General features: G+C 34.0%; 1 protein-coding gene across 8 annotated transcripts in view; it reads right to left on the bottom strand.

Annotated features, from left to right (window-relative positions):
• CNTN5 (contactin 5) overlaps positions 1–20,083 on the bottom strand; it is a 591,904-nt gene that overhangs the window by 220,520 nt on the left and 351,301 nt on the right. For all 8 annotated transcript variants that reach the window (XM_021529320.3, XM_077781341.1, XM_021529327.3 and 5 more), the window contains 2 exons: positions 7,107–7,325; positions 336–459 (listed from right to left, as the gene is read on the bottom strand). In XM_021529320.3, the coding sequence (XP_021384995.2) occupies positions 336–459; positions 7,107–7,325 (343 nt within the window). The remainder of the gene's footprint in view (positions 1–335; positions 460–7,106; positions 7,326–20,083) is intronic.

Here is a 20,083-nt window from a genome sequence, read left to right as displayed (position 1 = left end):
AGATGTATAGAAATAAAAATAAAAATTAAAAAAAATTAATATTTTTTTGTCAGTTGTCGCAGACACGATTCAATAAACTGGACAAAAGGAGTCTCTCCACATGGATAGAAATGATACAGAGAGTACATAATTTGAAACTTAAAATATTTTCTTTAATCACTGCCATTTCTGCTTCTTGCTTATTCAGAATCACAAAAAGCATTCAATCAAGAAAATCACTAGTGTCAGGGAGTTGTTTCTGTTGTTTCTCACCAAAATACATTGATTTTTCAGAGTAGGAATGCAGTGGCTAATATTCGGAAATCTAAAAATAAATAAAGTTGTAAAACAGGTACCTGTATGTGGGAGTAGGATTTCCACGTGCTTGACAATTCAGAGACACTTTCTTTTCCTCAGAATCAGTTGGAAAAATTATATCATCTGGCTCTTGTACAAACACCGGCCCATAATCAACACTTTCTGTTGAAAAAAGAAGTGCTGCAGTTTAGGAAAGCTGAAAAAATGCAAATCTGTTATAGATTTTATAATGTGGACTTAAAGTATGCATAATTTCATATGTTTTCCAAAGGTTCATGCCGCATTATTTTAGAGGTTACATTAAAATCAATTATTAAAAGGAAAAAAAAGATAAAGAAGAAATTTTTAAAATATTACTAAGTGAAGAATAAAACACATAGTATGATTTAAGTGTTTATTATGCCTAAGAATGGCTTCTCATCAAACATATTTTGGCCTGAAGTCTATTGAGAAGCTCAAGAGACTTAAGAGGAATTAACTACTTATAGAGAGAAAGGTAAACAAAAATTTTCCTACTGCTTGCAGCAGCTTATATCACAGAAAAGTAATACACAATTTTCCTGTTTATGCCAAGGAGTTGCTAAGAAATATCACTTGGAAAATTAATGACAGTAAATGGTGTCTGTTATTAAATAATATATAGCTAAATCTGACATTTCGTTTTCCTACATTGTCTTGTCTAATTTTGGCATGTACCTTTATCTTGATAAGGATTTACATTTCTGAACTAAAAAAAGCTGTATATGCCCATAGAACACTTCTGTGATTCCAGTTCATTTATATTATGAAGTGAGAAGTGTAAGCCTTCAGAAAAGCAAAAGGTCACAAGCAAAGCATTCCTGTCATGTTGCTCTGAATGAATAAAATTCTCACTGTGTGCCAGAAGTCCGTGGAATTTTAATAATTTTAGGCTTACTCCAGACTCTTGGATAATTTAATTGCATGGTGCTCTTCATCTTTAAAGCACTAACCTAATGATTGTGCGCAGATAGTGGCATTGTCCTGCTACTTGCAATGAAACATATGGGAGCAGGGTTTTCTCTGTTGGTTTTAGGGTTTCATATGTTCATGGGATAGACATCCTCCAGTTCTTACTGAGGACAGCACAACACATTACGCAGTTTATAACATCTTTCTGTATTTGTTCTACCAACAGCATTTTGAAGTGAGAAAAGGTACATCTGAAGACTTGTGGTTTGGTCACTCACCTGAAAATTATTTACTACATTGTTTTACCAACTCCACACAGCCTCAACCACATTATGGTTTCACAGTTTTGAGAACTGAAACCTTTATCATACTAATTTTATACTTTATCATACTAATAATAACCTCTGAGGCTAACAGCCTCAGAAAATCTGAGTAGACAGGAAAAGGTATGTGGGGCTAGAAGTCTTGGTACAGGAAAGGAAGACTTGGAGTCTGAAAAAGGATGAGAATTGTGGGAGCCATAGGTCATAGCATGTTAGCTTTGAGATGCAAATTTCCATGTCTTTAAATTCTTAAATTTTGGGTTTCTCAACTCTTTTATCATACAGTAAAAAGGTGACATAAGACCCCATTATGCTTTTCAAACTCTTTCTTTTTAGTGACTACACACTTATTATATGCTTCAGTTTTGTCTTTTTCCACTACTATTCAAATGCAAATTTTGAAAATACCTATATTTTCAGGTGCATGTGCTTCTGCTGGAATAGATTCAAATAATTAGCTTGTTGATTTGTAAAGTCAGCAAATAAGAGCAGAAATAATTAGTAGTGTCTCTTTCCTGTAATTTTCCAGCTTATTAGCCCTACTTGTAGGACTATGTAAAGGAGTATGGATTGCTGTTTTGCATATTTATATTACTGTGTAGGTACATTGCTTTGCTTGGGTTTATTGGAAGAAATGTGTGTTCTGGAACAAATATCTGCATTATTAAAAAAACCCAAAAAACAACCCACAAAAAATCAAGCACAATCACTTCTGATATGTGCTGATATTATTGAAGGTAAAATAACTCCAGTAATAAATTTTGAGAAGTACATCTTAAAATGCCATGAGGGAAATGGATTCATCTGGCAAAATTTATTTTAAGAAAGTGTTGATACAAACACAGTGTGTGGATTTCTTGTAATTTGGTCACCTAATTCTTGCATTGCACTAAAGAAAATACTCATGAAGGTAGGTGTAAATAAACAGAACTGACATTGAGCTAGAGTTTAGCAAAACCAAAAATTAATTAAGGATAACAAATCTAAATCATGGCTTTAGATTTAAGTGTTATTTCATGCAGATTAGGAGGCAAATGGATAGGGTGCATATTAATGAAGATTAATGATTTTATCTTCTCCCTAGCAGGGACTCTGGAAATTAAACATAGTATCACAGTCTAGGATTACTGGAAAGAAAAAAATATGCAAGGCTAGGTGCAGGACTAGACCACGGCGCACTCTTATCCTCTCCCTGAGCCTCTCAGACAGAGATTTCTTCAGCTTTTGACTCAGCCGTCGACCTTAGGACAAGGAAACATCTCCAGCCCCAGTCTGCAGCATACCATGGTCCCACAGGCAGCTGGAGACTCCCCTCGAGCCATAGAGAAGGGAGCAACACAGCCCCTCTGTGTGACCTTGAAATAAAACTTTCTGATTCATGAACCATTGGCTCGCTCTTTTGCTTTGGTGGCCTTTTTGGGGAAATATTCCTGGCCTTATTGCCCTCATTTTCTTTTTGTGCTTATGTATATATCTTTGTACATATGGATATATAAGCTCATGTATGTTTTCTGATGCCTTCAGGGATCCAAAGGTATCAGGGGTTTTTTTTCATCCGTGCTTTTTTTGCACCTATTGGTCACAGCTAGCTGTGACCCATGCTCTTTAACAGGAAAGTCCTTCATGAGTGTGTGTGGCAGGATTTGAGTTCTACACCTCATTTTTTTCTTTCTAAGTGATCAAGAACATAAAATGGAATGAATATTCAACATACATACTAGCATGCATATATTTCAATTTACTATTATAATTTCTCAAGGGAAATATTTCCATTCCTCATAGAGGCTTTTACTAAACAAGATACAGAAATCTAGTTGCTTTAAGTATTATCTTATTTAAGAAAAGTGATTTACCACAGAGTCTTGGGAATACAGGTGTGCACTGCAACCAGCAGTGCAACTGCTAGTTTGTGGTCCCCTTACAACTTTTAAGAAACACAAGATAAAAGCTAGAAGCTATTTTGTTTTTTGTTTAAACATTGAAAAAATGTATTAACTTCAGTGTTAACATTTATTTTACAAGTAGGTCCTATGGTATAATCTTTCACCTTTACACCTAAGAAATAAAAAAATTATTATTTCATTTTAATATCACTGTCATATGCCAAAATTTCACGTATGTCAAAATTTTAATATAATGAAAAAGAAGCCCACAAATTCATCAAGGCAAAACATGTTCCAGTGATTAAATCTCTGTGTAACATATTTTAAAATTAACAAAGGTGGCTGAATTTTACAATAATTATTTTGCATATATAGAAGCAGAGACATATATATATGCACACACATATATATATGCACACACATATATATTTGCAATATATGCATTTCTAAAAAAAATCCTAATTTTTAAACTGTGTTTCAGTCAACTTAAAAGCTGAAAAACTTTGATACTACTTTGAGGTAAGCTAAGGCCTAAATATATATATATTGATTCTAGTATTCTGCATGGTGGAACATTGTACAATACATACATTATTAAGTTTATACTGCAAAGAAGATTAAATTATTTTCTCATATTTTCACATTTATCCTTTCTGAAACATGCTTATTTGCTTATTAAGCAAGATGATACAAGATTTTACTGTTGCTTGAAAATGCTTTCTCTGCTCTGAAACAAATAAATCTGTTCTAAATTTAGCTTATAATATCTAAACTGCATGCCATATGAATCAATGTTGTCAAATATTTTAGCAACAGAAAAAAATAGTAGTTTGTGTCTATAATTCAGACTGGTAAGTGCTGAATCTAGCAGATGGTGGGGAAACAGGAATTCTCATTATACAAAAATTAGATTCAGATCTTGCATATCTTGGGGTTCATTGATTCAAATCCTTTCAAGTTGTGACAGACTCTGTACTTCGTTTTCTTGCAAAATGTGTCAAACTAAAGATGAAAGGACAAAGAGAGTCCTTATTCAAGGTTAAGTTCAATTATCTTTACTGAAGAAATTCCAAAAGTTTTTGGAACAGTAAGAAAATATAAGAGTTTGCAGTTTTATGATTCTTCAGGAGTATTTAATGAATAATTCATACTTTCTATTCACATTTTTTTAGTCATGGCTTTACACATTGATACATAGTTTGAAGAGAAGGACTGCATTGCCTTGGCTGCATGTTTATGCTAAATAATTCCAGATAGTTTAAAGTCAGCAATGAGCTAGAGCATAGTTCTTTTAATTTAAGATATCAGGAAACACATGTTGAATTGAAAGTGAAAATAGCATCAAGTCAGTATAAAAGGACCTTTATTACAAGCCATGGCAGGTGTTTGAACATGTCTGCTGGGAAATCATTTGAGAAATCATTTGAGAACTGATATAATTCAGCAGCTATTAAAATTATTCTTAGGTGTATTTTTATGGCAAGCTTCACTCCTGAATTTATGCCATATATTAGATGTTTAAATTATGCAAATTCTACATTATAATAATATAAAACATGTTTTCTCTCCTCCTAAAAATGTCCTCTCACTTGAAGCAGTGGTGTCTCATTATGACAGGATGATAACATTTCCTCATTTAAGAAGACTTAGCTTGTAAACATGCCCACTTAAACTCTATCATCACGTAGCAGTTATAGGAAGATAATTAGAATGTCTTTACTTTAAGACCTGTAAAAAATAAAAAAAAAAATAAACCAAAAAGATACTTTTAAGCTAAATCATAATCAAGAAATTTAGAAATACAAGTGTAATGACAGATAATTGAAATAGTCTCTTATTCTCAGTTTCTAAATATCAATGATATTTATTCAGGCTTAATATCAAGTTATTAACATATCCGAGTGAGGTTTAGAAAATAAGTTACATTCAGCTGCCATGACAGATGTGTTCAAGTCCTCTTAGATGATGCAGATTATCCTACTTGGTCACTTGCTGATCTTTTCTAAATACTATCTCATACCTATGCTTGTGCTGTGCAGGCATTTCAGTTAATCAAGGGCTTTTAAAACATTATCAGGTGGCTCAGATTTACTTATTTCTACAAGTGTCTGCACAGCTGGATATACCAAGATTTGTAAGTCAAATGCCTCCTAGGGCTATTTTATGTAGTCTTTAGAAGAATGGCATTCCTCTCTTCTTGGTCAAATACTCTATTTATTAGGCCTTATAAGGTATGGCCCTTTTACAATTTTGTCTACAGTCAGTGGTTTTTCACTTGCTCAACTGATGAGCTGCAATGTGGCCCCAGTGTTTTGAAAAGAGCCACGACTGCTGACCTAAATCATAGATCATATCTATGGTGCAATGATCATTCCTGAAGTATGATCTCACTGTGTTTTCTGGAGATGCCTAGGATTTCTAGTTCTAACTTTCACTATATTATTCAAATAGTCTGTATTTTTTTTGCTTTCTCCTTCAGTCTTTAGACATTCATGCTGTAAAAGACCAGGATAATAGACGATAGTTCTAATAATGGACATTAATTTTAACCTGCTCTTAAAAGGTTGTCAGGGAGGACATACCAGTGTCTGGTGAATGGGGAAAAACTGAGTTCATTCTAGTCACTGCTTAAAAGAGCATTACAGTGGAAGGACAAATGTAGAAACTTGCCCCTATCCAAGAAATGGTATCAAGCAGCATTTATCTGCTGGCAAGATCAAATTGGTTTTTTTTCTAGATCAAACTTTATTCAGAAAACATATTTATTCTTGTATATAAGCCATTTTTCTACATAAACCACATGCATACACCATTAATTTTTAATACTTGCAAGACATTTTCTGGGGAAAAAAAAAGACTTTGCTGAGACAAAAGTAACCTGTTATCACACTCATGATATTGTGTGAATTTCATTGAACTGCAAGTTATTAATCACAATTCTTTTCTCTTTTACATTCTTAGATGTTAATGAGGAATATACTAATAATATACTTATGTAGCCTCTAATCTTTCCCTCCCTCCCTGCCTCACTCTCCTTCTTTCCTTTCTTTCTTTCTGGCTTTCTATCTTTTTTGACTGAAATTCAGGTAATTATTGTCACTAAAGAAATGATATTAGAAATGTAGCTTTTTAAAATATAACCAAAGATGGGAAAATATGTATTGTTCCTATGAATTATTGCATTTAGAGGTGAATGACACCATATCACACCAGAAACTCTATCCAAGCATGCACATAAGTACATGCATGACACAGTTGAGTACACAGAAGAGATAATTTAGAGCAAAAGTAGTTTTATAAGATTTACACTTCATGTTTAATTTATATTACTGGCATACATGATTAAATAAAAAAAAAATCCAAGGAGAAAAAAAGTGGCTTAGATTTTACTACTAGATAAAGTTGTGCTGTAATGGAATTTCAAATCACTTGTTTGCTATTTTCATGCAGCAACACCTGCATAAAACCATTCTGCAGAGGAATCTCTAAGAAAGGATATTTTAACTGGTGACCTCAAGGCTTTCCTGAAGAACCTAAAGGAAAGCAGCTCATTTCCACCTTGTGACATTTAATAAAATTCAAAACTATATCTGAGAAATACTGAAGTAAGCTGACAAAAATACACTGATTTTGAAAAATGTTTCTAAGTTTTAGAGGGGGAAGCTACACTTACCATCATGTTTGAAGGTCTCTGAGAAGTGGTAGAGGTTTGTTGGGGAGTGATAATGTTGTGTGGTTCCTCTCCAGCCTGGTGAAGATACACTTCCTAATGAAGGACTGCTTAATCGTGGTCTGTTCTTTGAATTAAATGAGGCTAAAGATGAACTACCGGATTTGATTCTTAGGATAGCAGCATATGATGTGGGGAGACCAGGAACAGCTTCTGAATAATCTGGAAAAAAAAAATTAAAAAAAAAAAAACAACAAGAAGTGAACACTGAATAGAGACTAAATCTATCACTTTGCAGAAGAATACTTAGTTAAGCAGTAGAAAGGCAGAAAAGTTTTATACATAAAAGGAGTGACAGAAACATACCAGGCTTGATGAGGGACTCAGCTTCTGAAAAGAATTGGTTAGTAGCATGGAGCTCTAACTAAATTTCCCTGCAGCTTCTCCACAATATAGAAATCAGGTATTCATTAAATTTCTTACTTATGGAAACATGAGTTTTCAATGTTTTTAATTCAATTTCTATGACCCTATATTTCTATCTCTTAGTGGAAAAGTGTCTGCCAGGTCACCATCTTTCCTTCACAGCCTTCCTTCCCTTTGTATATGCAATGCAGAAACACTGACTGAAATCAAATATGCCTTTCAATTCAACAGCACTCTGCAAATCAAGCAGGCTAGCTAAACGGGCCAAGAGTACCTGTATGCACAAATGCCTTTCCCAAAAGCATACATATGCTAAAGTCACCTCTCTGCTGTCTCTTCAAGTTCCCTTTTTTGCCTTTTCTGACTCTATTTAAAATTTCACTGTTTACAAATAAGAATAGTACCCAAGTTTTCAGTCCCTTTGTAATGTCAAATATAAAGGAAATGAATTACATTAAAATAGATTAAAAACTATAACTCAGGACCTGCAGGAACAAAGCAAGCAGAAGTATTGAAATCATTTGTCCTGAAAGTGCAACGATATTAAGGAGGTGAGAACATTCAAAAATATATTCAGAGATGAACGAAGGGATCCAGACTGCATATTCAGTGCCTATGAAGGAATAGATCTTTTGGAGGACAATTGGAAGAGCCAAGAAGAAAAATAAATCACTCTTCTATCATCTCTGCTGGTGATAAATATTTTAAAACTGGACATTCTCTTCACATTGGCATAGTATGTAATATTTGTCATTTTTAGACTGTGACTCTCCTTTTTGTTTGTGTATGTAACACAAAGAGACAGTCTAGTAAATAGGATTCAACAACACTTAAATTGTTCTGACAACTTTTTGGTGAAATGCTTTGTGAAGGCAATTTTGTGAAATGAAGTTGTTCTGTGCTGCCTCATCAAGTTAAGAAGACTGCAATTCTTCTGCTTAAAAAGAAAAAAAAAATTCTATAATTCTTCGTTATTAGCAGAATGGGGAACACTACTTCTGCAGTGGTAGTTTCAGGGTTTGAAAGAACAAAAGAATCTGCAAGATCTTAGAGGGTATGAATGCAAAGTACCATGGGAGGAAAGAGAAGGAAAGAATATAACTCACTTGACATGGTGAAAAGGTCCTGCAGCAATGATAGTGTTACATAATCTGTTTTTTGACCTTCTATGGTATAAGTGCATTGTTTGGCTGGGATTAGCAATCAATGTGAAATTTCACCCTGACTCCAGTTGCTCTGTCATACTCATGGGGATGCTGTATCCGAGTCATGTTTCTTTTGTAAAACATAACTGGAAATGGTTAATAAATTATACATAAGGAAATATTTTTTGTTTTGTTTACTGAAAGTCTGTAGCCTGTGATTGTTACTGACAACTACAGCAGAAAACACACTTACCTGAAAACAAAACCTACTTCCTAATTTGAGCATTCACCTTCAGAGATTTAGACTTCTGAACTGCCTAGTTACAGTGCCTTAATTGGAATATATTTTTATTGGAGTACTATTTACAGTAAAATTATTCCTTTAATTTGGTTTGGATTAGACTTCTGAGATTTGGGAGAATAAATTTATATATTCCATTATTTAAGTACATAGTAGTTAAACTGCTGGAGAATAGATATTACTCTCTAATGTGCTTTTTTTACTTTACCAGTCTACCCTAAAAATCCTTGAGAAATTTCATCAAAACTAGTATGGGTAGTTCTCAAAATGCTGCTATACTTGAGCTTCATTATGAAATTATGTTTTCCCTGGCCTCATTCTGAGAAATAAGTTGAGTATTTGGGATGAAACATCCAAAGGTGCCTTCAGCTGCAAAAGACACAGATAAGGAATATACAGCCCCAAATGATAAGGATATCAAGCAACTAGAAACCAGCCACAATAAAATCAGTGATTTGGGTTAGCCTTCATATTTCTTTGAACTGGAACTATCAGATTTATAGTAATTTTAACAGTGGTATGGCACTTTAAGATAGACTATTTCTTTTTAATTTCCAGAACACATTTTCTTAATGGATTTCCAACAGCAAACTGATATAGATTTGGCAAATTTTTAATGAATCTATATCAATTCAATAAATTATTTATGTATCTCTTATTATTTCCAGCACACACTGCTCTTCAGTCAGATTGGTCAGACTTTAGACAACAAGGAAAAAAACAGTGTACTAGGTAATAGAGACCCTGTCTTCTATTTTACTGAGGGGTTTTTTTTTTGGTCCTATGAAAAGTAAAATTTAGAAATTCCAAGATAATGCACAAGTATTTTATTCCTGTAATTTGTAATAACTATGTCATGTTAAATTTAACTTTTTTCATGTGCGCTGTTGTGAGAAAACAAAACTGACTCTGAGAGAAAGGGGATCACAAGACAGCAAATGTTGACACAAGTTCCTTGGGTACAGTCCATAGGTACAAATGTAAACCACAAATACTACCCTGTTATATTTAATAATTTGCTTTAAAAGGTACAGCATAGCTCAGTAAAGCTCAAACAATGGTACACAGTAGTTTGACCAAAATGCATTCTTTCTATAAACAGAGAAAATTGACAAGGAAAATTCATTGAATCAACCCCAAAATTTCTTTGAAAACTGCCTTTGTAATGTTTGAACTTTATAGAGAGTAAACTTTGGTGTGATGTTTTGTTTTCCTTTATTCCATTTTCTCTATAAATGACTCCTGGTCAGTTGCTAACTCACTGGCATTTCTCAACTATCTAATTAAAATGTAGACTGTCTTATAATACTTGCAAATGTGACCTTCATTTGTGTATTTTTGTGAGCTAGCATGTTTAATCAAATGTCACTAAGAATGATAACGCATTTTTTTCATTGTAACTTTTAATTACATTGTTTCAGTGGAAGTTTTCAGTCTTCTAAGCTTATGGAAATATGTGCATTCATTCTGTAAAGTGGATTTTATCAGTGTTTCTCCTCAAGTTTTTAAACAGAAATCTACTTTCTGCCTTGGTCAGTGCATGCACATTGGTTTCCTCTTAGACTACTTAATGATATGTAGCTTAGCAATAACCTGGGAGAGCGATGAAAGAACAACAGAAATCTGTTGTTGATAAGGTGTCCATCCAGGTAATCTCCTGTGAGAACTAGGATCACTACTAAAACACAGCAAAATGTGAATATATATAATATTTTTTGATCAAATTGTAATAACTATAACAAAAAAGAACCCAAACCAGACCCAGCAAATCACCAAAACCAACCAAAAACATAAAAAAAAAAAAAAACTTCAACCAAAAGCCAACAAACCAAATACACACAAAAACCACCCCCAGAACTAAGTGGAAGCCAGTAGGTTTCTCAAGAACTGGTTAGTTCATCTGATCCTCCTCTGTGTATTTCCCACTGTGGTGGTTTAGTTTATCTGAGAGAGATTTTATTCTATTCCACTAGTCACTCAAAGCAATAGACAATGCAGTATTATTGTATTGTCTCTTGACATTATCTACTGACATTACATTGTCAAAATCATAAAAATCAAACAAACCATGAGATGGAAACCTTCACTGGAGAACTTATTTTAAATATTTGAATTCTGGATGTCAGCACGTAAGGTAATAAGGCTGGGCTCACTTTACAGGCAGAAGAGGATGGAAGAGGAAAATGGCATGTGATATGATAGGCAGCCTCAATAAATCGCTACTTCTTGCCACAGAATGTAAAGTAAGATAAATAGCTAAGATGTCAACATTTCAATTTTTCAGATCTGAGTTGTCTTAGTCATAGAATTATAGACTCAAAAAATGTTGGAAAAGATCTCCAAGACCACCGAGTCCAACATTTGACCTATCAACGAACAATTAGACAATTGCACTAAGTTCTGTATCTAGTCATTTCTTGAACACCTCTAGGGACATTGATTCCATCACCTTCCTGGGCAAACCATGCCAATGCTTAACCACTTCTCCAGCAAAGAAATTCTTTGTGATGTCCAGTCTGAACATTCTCTGATGCAGTTTATGATTATGTCCTCTTGTCCTGTCACTAGTTGCCTGGGAGAAGTGACTGACCCTGATTTTGCTGCAACCTCCTTTCAGGTAGTTGTAGAAAGTGATAAGGTACACCCAGAGCCTCTTTTTCTCTAGTTCTCTTATCATAAATCAGTCAAGCTTCATTTGTGTCTTTTCTGCCCAAAATATTTGGTTCTTCTGCAAAGGAGTGAAAAATCAAGAAATTTGAATTGTTTTCCAAAGAAGCAGTGGAGGATGACTTAGAAGCTGGAAGTTCTCAAGGAAAATATGTTGATGATCATCAGCCCTTTTCACCACAGATACAATAGCATGAGAAAGGGAGAAAAGTTATGTATGCAAGGTGGTTTTTCTTTGGGGAAAAAATATTTTTTGCCAGGTCTTTGGCAAAAATAAGTAAACGTTCAATCCAAAAATTGTTCTGTTGAGGTTTTCAGTACTCCACTATTCAAGGAAGATGCGTGATAATTTAACTTGAAAATCTGCAATTGACTCTCACTTTATACAATTTGTCTTTTTCTTATAAATCTGGTCATACAAGGCATCAGATTTAAGAACATAGAATATTATAGACAGACACAGGAAAAATAATTACGATATATTTTATTTTCTTTTAAAATAACAAAGAGGAAGTGACTTGAAGACTTAAAACATTGACTCAGAAATAGTAAAGAATATTTCCAGCGGCTATTAGCAATTGAATCAACATTGTTGGAATATTATACTGTTAGAGCTAATTTAAATGTCATGAATTTTTATGAGGAATTATTTTGAATAATATAAAGATGCTTTTGTAGAGTTAGTCATTGCTTTCTTTCCTACTCAAAAAACAATCTATTTTTCATCTTATTTCCACTTCATACTCATAATTCAGCAAATAGATTACTCAATATATGCCCAATTATTCCCACTTTGCATCCAACATATGACATACACCAGAGCAAACAAAATGTACTTTAATACTGAACACCTTCCAACTGCAGTAGTACAAATAAAAAAAGTAATAATATATTCCAATTATGGAACAGCATTTGTCCAAAGTAAAGGGGTTTTTAACTGAGAAAAGTGCTTTGAGTTTATTTTCATATTTTTTCTATTGAAACACTGCTGTCTCATTTAAAGCATGTTAATGTAATATACCAAATAAAATAAGCTAGGGTGTGTTTCTGCCATAGCATAGGCTTCAAACACAGTTATTATGTTCAGTGAGTGCTTTGCATCTTTTTTTTAAATTCACTGAAGTCATCAAATGAAAAGTGCTTTTTAGAAATAAAAAATATAAAACATTTTGAAGACTCTTCTAATGATATTATTGAAGAAAAAATTTACTCCAAAAAATAGCAACAGAACCTATTATTCAGTATATTCCATCTAGTTCAACATTTATTACTTGTTTTTGCACTCTTAAAGACCACAGGTATGTCTCACACTTTACCACTGCATGTATTGTTTCTGCCTGTTGTCTAATAAAAAGGAGTTTTAGGCTAGTTTTTCCTGAAAAATAAGACTCAGAGCAAAGAGTGAAGATAGCTGAGGGCATCATTACTTTCATGCCACCCAAGAAATACAATGTATGAATTAGCTTAATTTAAATACCCTGGGATCTTTGACCTGAAAGAGGGGAGCGACTGACTAGGTGTAATTTGTTGACATGTATGAATATGTGCTATAAGACTCCTGTGTTTGGTTTGTCAATTTTAAGATATGCTTCACTGTAGTACTTCTTCAGGTGCTTTCCATATGATATTTTTTAGCCCAAACATGATACATATTCTCTAGCAGGAAAGCACACATTTATCTCACTAATGTGAGATCCATAGATTAGCCTACACGGCATGCTTTTAATTGAAATCTTAACTTATTTTCCCCATGGCTGATGATCATCAGAGTGAGGTGTCAATTCTGAATGTGAAGGGAGAACCTAGTAGTAAAGGTCAAATATTTCAGCACAAATCAATTAAAGTAACTAGATGGAAAGAAATCCTCATTTATATCTCTTCCTTCCCACAATGATATGCATATCAATGTTAGGAGAAAAAAATAATAGATCAATCCACAGAAAAAAAGAAATTTGTAACTGACTATTTTAATATAAAATGTAAATATAAAATAACATGATTTATTTATACCATCATCAAGCAGTCAAAATCCTAATAATCAATTAAGAAATCAATCAATTAGCAAAAGAAACAACATAATGTAAGTTTTTTTGTTCCCTGTAATGCACATCCTTATATATTATCCCAGTTTGGTGTGTTTATGTGTCCATTGGAAACAGTCTTTTATCCCCTTTAAAAAATCTATCTCCAGTTTAAAAGCTTTTTTTTTTAGGCAGATAATGTATTCTTTCTACCCTGGCCTCCTCCTGTAGTTCTTCGTGGTTTGCTTTTAATGTTTGCTAAATATTTTACACTGTACACTTTACCCTGGCTTGCATCTTTGAGACCTTTTTGTGGCTCACTCTTCCCTTAGGAATCCTGTGAATTAATCACTGGATGTACTGTCAGTGTAAACAACTACTGCTAGCAATTAAACAACTCTTACACTCATAGAGTGAAATTCATTCTCATATTGTGGACAAATAGTCTTGCAAAACATTTCTTAGATATTTTTTAATATTTAAAGTGGCACCTAGATCTACAAATTGTTAAGGAGGTAGCATTTTATGTCACTTCTGAACTGTTTTTAAAAATAATAAAGAAAATAAAAAATACCCACACTTATGATGGATATTATTCCACTGTCCTCTTGCACGGAAACAGTGGCACCATGCAAATGTACATGCCAAAATGTGTCCCATTCTGTTGTCTATCAAAACATCAAAAACTCCTCCAGGACTTGCAATGAAATAGAGTGCACTGTGCAGACATTGGTATTCTCATAGGGTAAATCTGTAACACAGGCACATCTGCACGCTATGAACACCCCACACTCTGTTGATGTGATTCTTAATTCTTCTTTTTTCATAACAGTTGGTTGGTTTTAACCACAGGTTCTGGTGCTTGCTTGTGTGCCTTTCCAACTGCAAGTCTGTTCTGGTGGTGACCCTGGCACCCTCAGTGAATTGTTTGCAAATTCAAAGGAAAGCCATCAAAAGGATGCAGTGACTGAGACAGACTAGCATCTCCTAGAAGAACAGAGACTTGAGCTGTTCATACAGTCCTTTACAACGAGAAAAAGAGAGGCTGTACTGGTGATCTCCAACAAAGAATGATTTATTTCAAGATAGTAATAGGAGCACCAATATAATTTCCTAATGCAACTGCTTAGTCACACAGAAGTGATAAGTGCAGTTTAATAATTAGCTAGCTGATGGTTTTCTAAAGTTTAGAAATTAAGACTTTAATTTTCAAGTTCAGCAACAGGTTTTAGGGATGTGGGGCTATTTGGAATAATATTCCCTTTTAAGTAACTTCTAGAAAATTGAAGGATCCATTTCAGAGGTGTCAAAAGTGTAAATGATATATAAGTGCCATATATATGTATTGCAATTTGTAGTTATTGTTCTTATATATACATATTATAGGAAGCTTAGCATATTTGAACAAACCAGACCAGGTATTATATAAATTTCCAGCGACTAAGAATAATGGTTAACTTACAAGAGGGAAAATATTATGTGTTACATGAAAAAGGTAGGCAGATTATAACTGCTTTACATATACATACAAGTAAAAGATCTCACCATTACAGAGAAACCTCACAATTTTATTCTACAGGGTGTTTGAAGGAGAATGGAGGTCTGCATTCTTAAATGAAGAGCCACAGTCAAAATGATATGACAATGCCATAATGCAGCCCAAGGATGTTCCCTGTAACATCATTCTATCCAGCAGTGGGTGGCCATATACCTCTTTTTAGACTAGTCAATGACTTGTTACAGCTCCAAAGAAATTGTCATGAGTTCTTTGCCTGCTGTTTCACTAAAGTCATCCTGAAGAATTATAATTAGGAATTTAAAAGAAGAAATACATGGTATTTATGAAATTGGAACAAAAACATGTTTTCTTATTATTGATAGCAACAAAAGGTCTAAAACTAAAATTAACCCAGCAAAACAAAAGTATTATAAATTTTCATGCAGAATTCTAGAATCTATACATGCATTAGAAAAAGCTGTGTGAAAAACAATCTGTAAGCATTGGCATTGCAGCAGATACAATTTTACTGCAGTTGGGCCAGCACTGAAATAGCATGACAGACACGCTTGGCCTCTATATGTACATCAAATGAATAAGCAATGGAAATGCAAAATACATCAGAAAAAAATCAGCACAGTTGATTTTAGAAGTCACCACAGAGGACTTTTCTGAAGCAAACAGTATTACATTTCAAAGTAGCATTATTTGGTCAAGGACTTACAGGAGTACACATGGGCAACAATAAGAAAAGGCTTGTCATATCTTGAATTGTTTTGTATTTATAGCTGATTTCCATTTCAAAAGTAGTTTCAAATATATAGACATGGAATATAGCTGGAATTTTTAAATAAAAAAGATTTTGAAATCAATCAAGGTTGACTAAAATATAGGTATCTTTTAAAGAGAATTTATAATAGTTCTTTCCACTACAACCTAATTTACTGCTGTCATAGAAGTAAATTTTTAAGTATGAATAACACCGAACAGAAAGATTTATTCCAAATCATCTACCTGGTATATGGAACTTTACCGTAAACACAGTTAGTGTGTCTGTTTTGAAGCCTGAGGTTATAGCTTTCATTTCAAAATCCTCTCCATAAAGAAAGATAGTGAATCAGTAAGCCTTGTCATTTCAAGGGAATTTGCATTCTGAGGGTTTTATGTTCCTCTCTATGGTTTTGCATACCTAAATGACAATGAATGTCAATCATCATAGAGAAAAATCTCTGCCTACCTGAAATTTCTCTTACTTTTTAATAATTAAGTCTAAAAAGCTGTTATTCGGGGAGGTAATCAGTTAGTGTATCACAGAGTCAGACAAGACCTATCAGTCACAAGTAGGGGGGACATATTTTGGGACACATTCTCAGGCAGATGATTTCTAGGGCAAACATATTTCTACCTAGTTTTGATGAAAATACTTTGAGGGGAGAAAATTACAATATCTTCTATTGAAGCATAGGGGAAATTCAACTGTGCAATAACATAATAAAATATTTCTTAGCCTAGTACTAATCTCTATTTATCTCCAAAGCAGGTCAAATTTGTGGACCTAATTACTCAAGAAAGTCAACTTCATGTTACTCTTTTATTTGTTTTCAGACTGGAGTCCACAGATCTGTGACGATAGAACCTCCACCACAGTGTACACACAGGTCACCTATGGCATAACTCTGACACTTTGGTCTAATTTTAGCAAGAGAAACCTGTATTTCTAGTATGTGCTTCTTATATGTGCGTAATTTAGAATTTGTGTTGTCTGCTAAGCAGACAGAGATTTCTGTTTTGGGACCTTTGAACATTTACACAGCCCATAGGTAAATTTCAGAATTGTCACCATCGCCCTGTGTATTCAGATTTCAAAATTTTGCAAACTCCCTTAGAAAAAGGTTTTCACTCAAAGGTCAAGCAATGTTTTAAATTACTAAATTGCCTTGCATCAGCCATACAGACAGTTCCAAGACATAAAATTTTATTATTGTGTGAAAAATGTTTGCATTTTTGACAATTACTGTTTTAATATTTAATTCTTAAACTCTATTTGTGCTGCTGGCCCTCCTGTCTACAGAAAAATACCATAAAGGCACATCTGGAAGGATTCAAATATATTTTTTGCATCGTGCCTTTTTAATTAATTTTACATCCCTTATATATAAATGGGTAGAACTAAGTTCTAAGAATTATCTCCTTAAGGCCTTTCATGAGGACGAACAAAAAAAAGTTGATATTTTATTATTAATTTGTTTACATTTTTGTAATTTCCTCTAGAGGGAGGGAACTTAAGCAGAGAAATGTTAGTGCATGCAACTGACTCTCTCATTTTTCCCAAACCTGAACCTTTTTGCTACCTTTCTTACAATTTAACACCTTTGAGAAGTTTTCTCAAAGAGAGCAAAAGCTCTTATCCTTACTGCTGTATGGGATCTGTGTGGGTCAGAGCTTTCTATGCTTGTGCTTTTTAGCTGTCAACATAGAATGCAAATTGAATTTCTGAAAGTCTTGGTAGGTGGCAGCAGGAAAGGACTGCTTCTTTCAAGTGTCATTTAAGAACTGATGCTGAATTTCTTAATCCTCCATTCTTTGTCTTCTGTCAGGGAACTTTGGGATGCAGAAAGCTAGTGGGAAAAAACTTTGTGGTCTGGTCGTGTGGGGAGCAGAATCAAAGAGGTTCATTCATTTCTTGTGCTGTTTAACAAGATTTGCATTTATCCAACTGTTTCAATCTCCATTATTTCTTCAAAGGAATAAGTGAGAAGGCCCTCTGAAACTGAAAATTCTTGTTCACTCTGCCTAAGCTCAGAGACTTGAAAATGCAACTTTTCAAAATGGGAGAGTTTTTTATGTTTATGCTCATTATTAGCCAGTGGAACCATATACGAAGACAAATCTCTGCAGGATTTTAAACTTCGATATAACTTCCTTTTTTTTAATCCTCTCACATTCCTCATAGATGACTGACACCAAACAGCATTGGAACCAAGAAAAGAAAGAGAATAAATAAGTACAGGAGAGAAACTGTCAAATTTTAGGTTATGGAAGATACATAGACTTGAGAAGAAAATGAAAGTGGCTCAGTTGTTTCTCTCCCCTTTGCAATTCACAATCACTTTATTCCTGCCAACAGAGTAGAGCAGAAGGGAATATTGAACACACGAAGAGAATCAGAAAATCTGATATAGTGAAAGCAGAGAAGTTAAAAGAATCACAGTATATTGATAATAGTTGCAATAAAGATTAAAATCTGTCTGGTTACATTTGTAACTTTCCTATAACAGGCAACAACAGGAAAATATACACAGTCACCAGCATAGTATCCCTAGAATTAATAAAGAATTATATGGATGCGATTGCACCCAGACCATGAATACAGGTGAGCAGATAATTCTAAAAAGTATCAAAATTCTACACCAGCAGATATATTGTGTAGTACTTGGCAGAAACACCTGCTTTTTTTGTAGAATCAGATATGGCCATTAGGTTATTGATGAGCACTCACTAACACAGCAAAAAATAAATATCAGCTGCTGCTATTACTTTAACCTCTAAAAATACATGGTTCAGACTAAAAAAATAACACCGGGTCTCTTGTGCTTAGTAATTTAAAACATTGCTTGACCTTTGAATGAAAACCTTTTTCTAAGGGAGTTTGTAAAATTTTGAAATCTGAATACACAGGGTGATGGTGACAATTCTGAAATTTACCTATGGGCTGTGTAAATGTTCAAAGGTCCCAAAACAGAAATCTCTGTCTGTTTGGAAGACAACACCATTTTTTTCCATCTAGACATTGCAGAAGAAAATAAAGGTCTCTTGCTTGTATACATTACCATATTTGTAGTAAGATTTTCCACCAGCTTTTCTTTGAAAAATCTCTTTGCAAAGATTTCTGCACCAGGTTGTTGTTACAGTTACACTGAAACAGCTGAGCTTACATCCACCACATGGCTATTGAGTTGATTGAGAGCACAAATGTACAACAATGACCTTTACTGGGAACTTACTTCTGTAGAGCTTACAAAACCCCACTCTGTTCTTCTTACTACCTCTTTGCAATCTCCTTTCTCCAGACCAAATTGCTACTAGCAAAACCCTGGGGCAGGAGCATTGGAACTAGATGATCTTTAAAAGTGCTTCTTAACAAAAATCATTTTGTGATTCTAGAAAGAGAAGATGGTCGAAGATTTTTGATTAGATGGGCAGATCCCAAAGAAGAATCATGCATGACACTATTGACTAACTCAGACTTCCAGAAGAAACAAGCATCAGTGCTAATTTTGCTTGAGATTTTGGTGTATTTATTAGTGGATTCTAGAGAATACACCGATCCCAGACAAAAATGTAGGGCCAGGATGACATGGAGGGTATTTATAGAAAGTTGTCCAATTTTTACAGGACATATGAAGGCATCATTAATTGTTCTGAAACAACTCATTGGTATCTCTTCAAGAGTGCATGGGATACAGGAAAAGCTTCCTGCTAAAAGGGAAGTAAAAAGAACTTTTTTTTTTTTACACTATTCAAATACAATCAGAGATTGTCTGCTATAGTCATGCTATAGGTCTTCAATTCTCTCTGCAGTAATCCAGCTTTCTCATGATTTAGTAAATTGTGTGTTTACCAATAATACCAATGCTCATGAAGAGTAACAACCCAGCAGATCACAGGACATGTTTTTTCATTTCCTCTGGACTGTTCCTGCAAGTCAGGTTTTGGATGCTTATGAACTTGCTTTATGAACTTGCTGTGGCAATAAAGGTCCAAGTTTGAAAAGATAAAATTAAAAAAAAATAGTTTGAAGTAAATAAAGCTGAAAACTTTCCCTTTCAGGATATGAATTGTAGCAGGTAAGGCTGTCATCAAGTGAGGAGCTGTTCATAAAAACTTGAGGTCAATTTTTCTGTAGAAAATGTTCCTAAGGA

This window comes from Lonchura striata, chromosome 2 (genome assembly GCF_046129695.1).
Source record: "Lonchura striata isolate bLonStr1 chromosome 2, bLonStr1.mat, whole genome shotgun sequence".
NCBI lineage: Eukaryota > Metazoa > Chordata > Aves > Passeriformes > Estrildidae > Lonchura > Lonchura striata.
The sequence above is the reverse complement of the archived record's forward strand: the minus strand, read 5'-3'. Positions and strand labels throughout refer to the sequence as shown.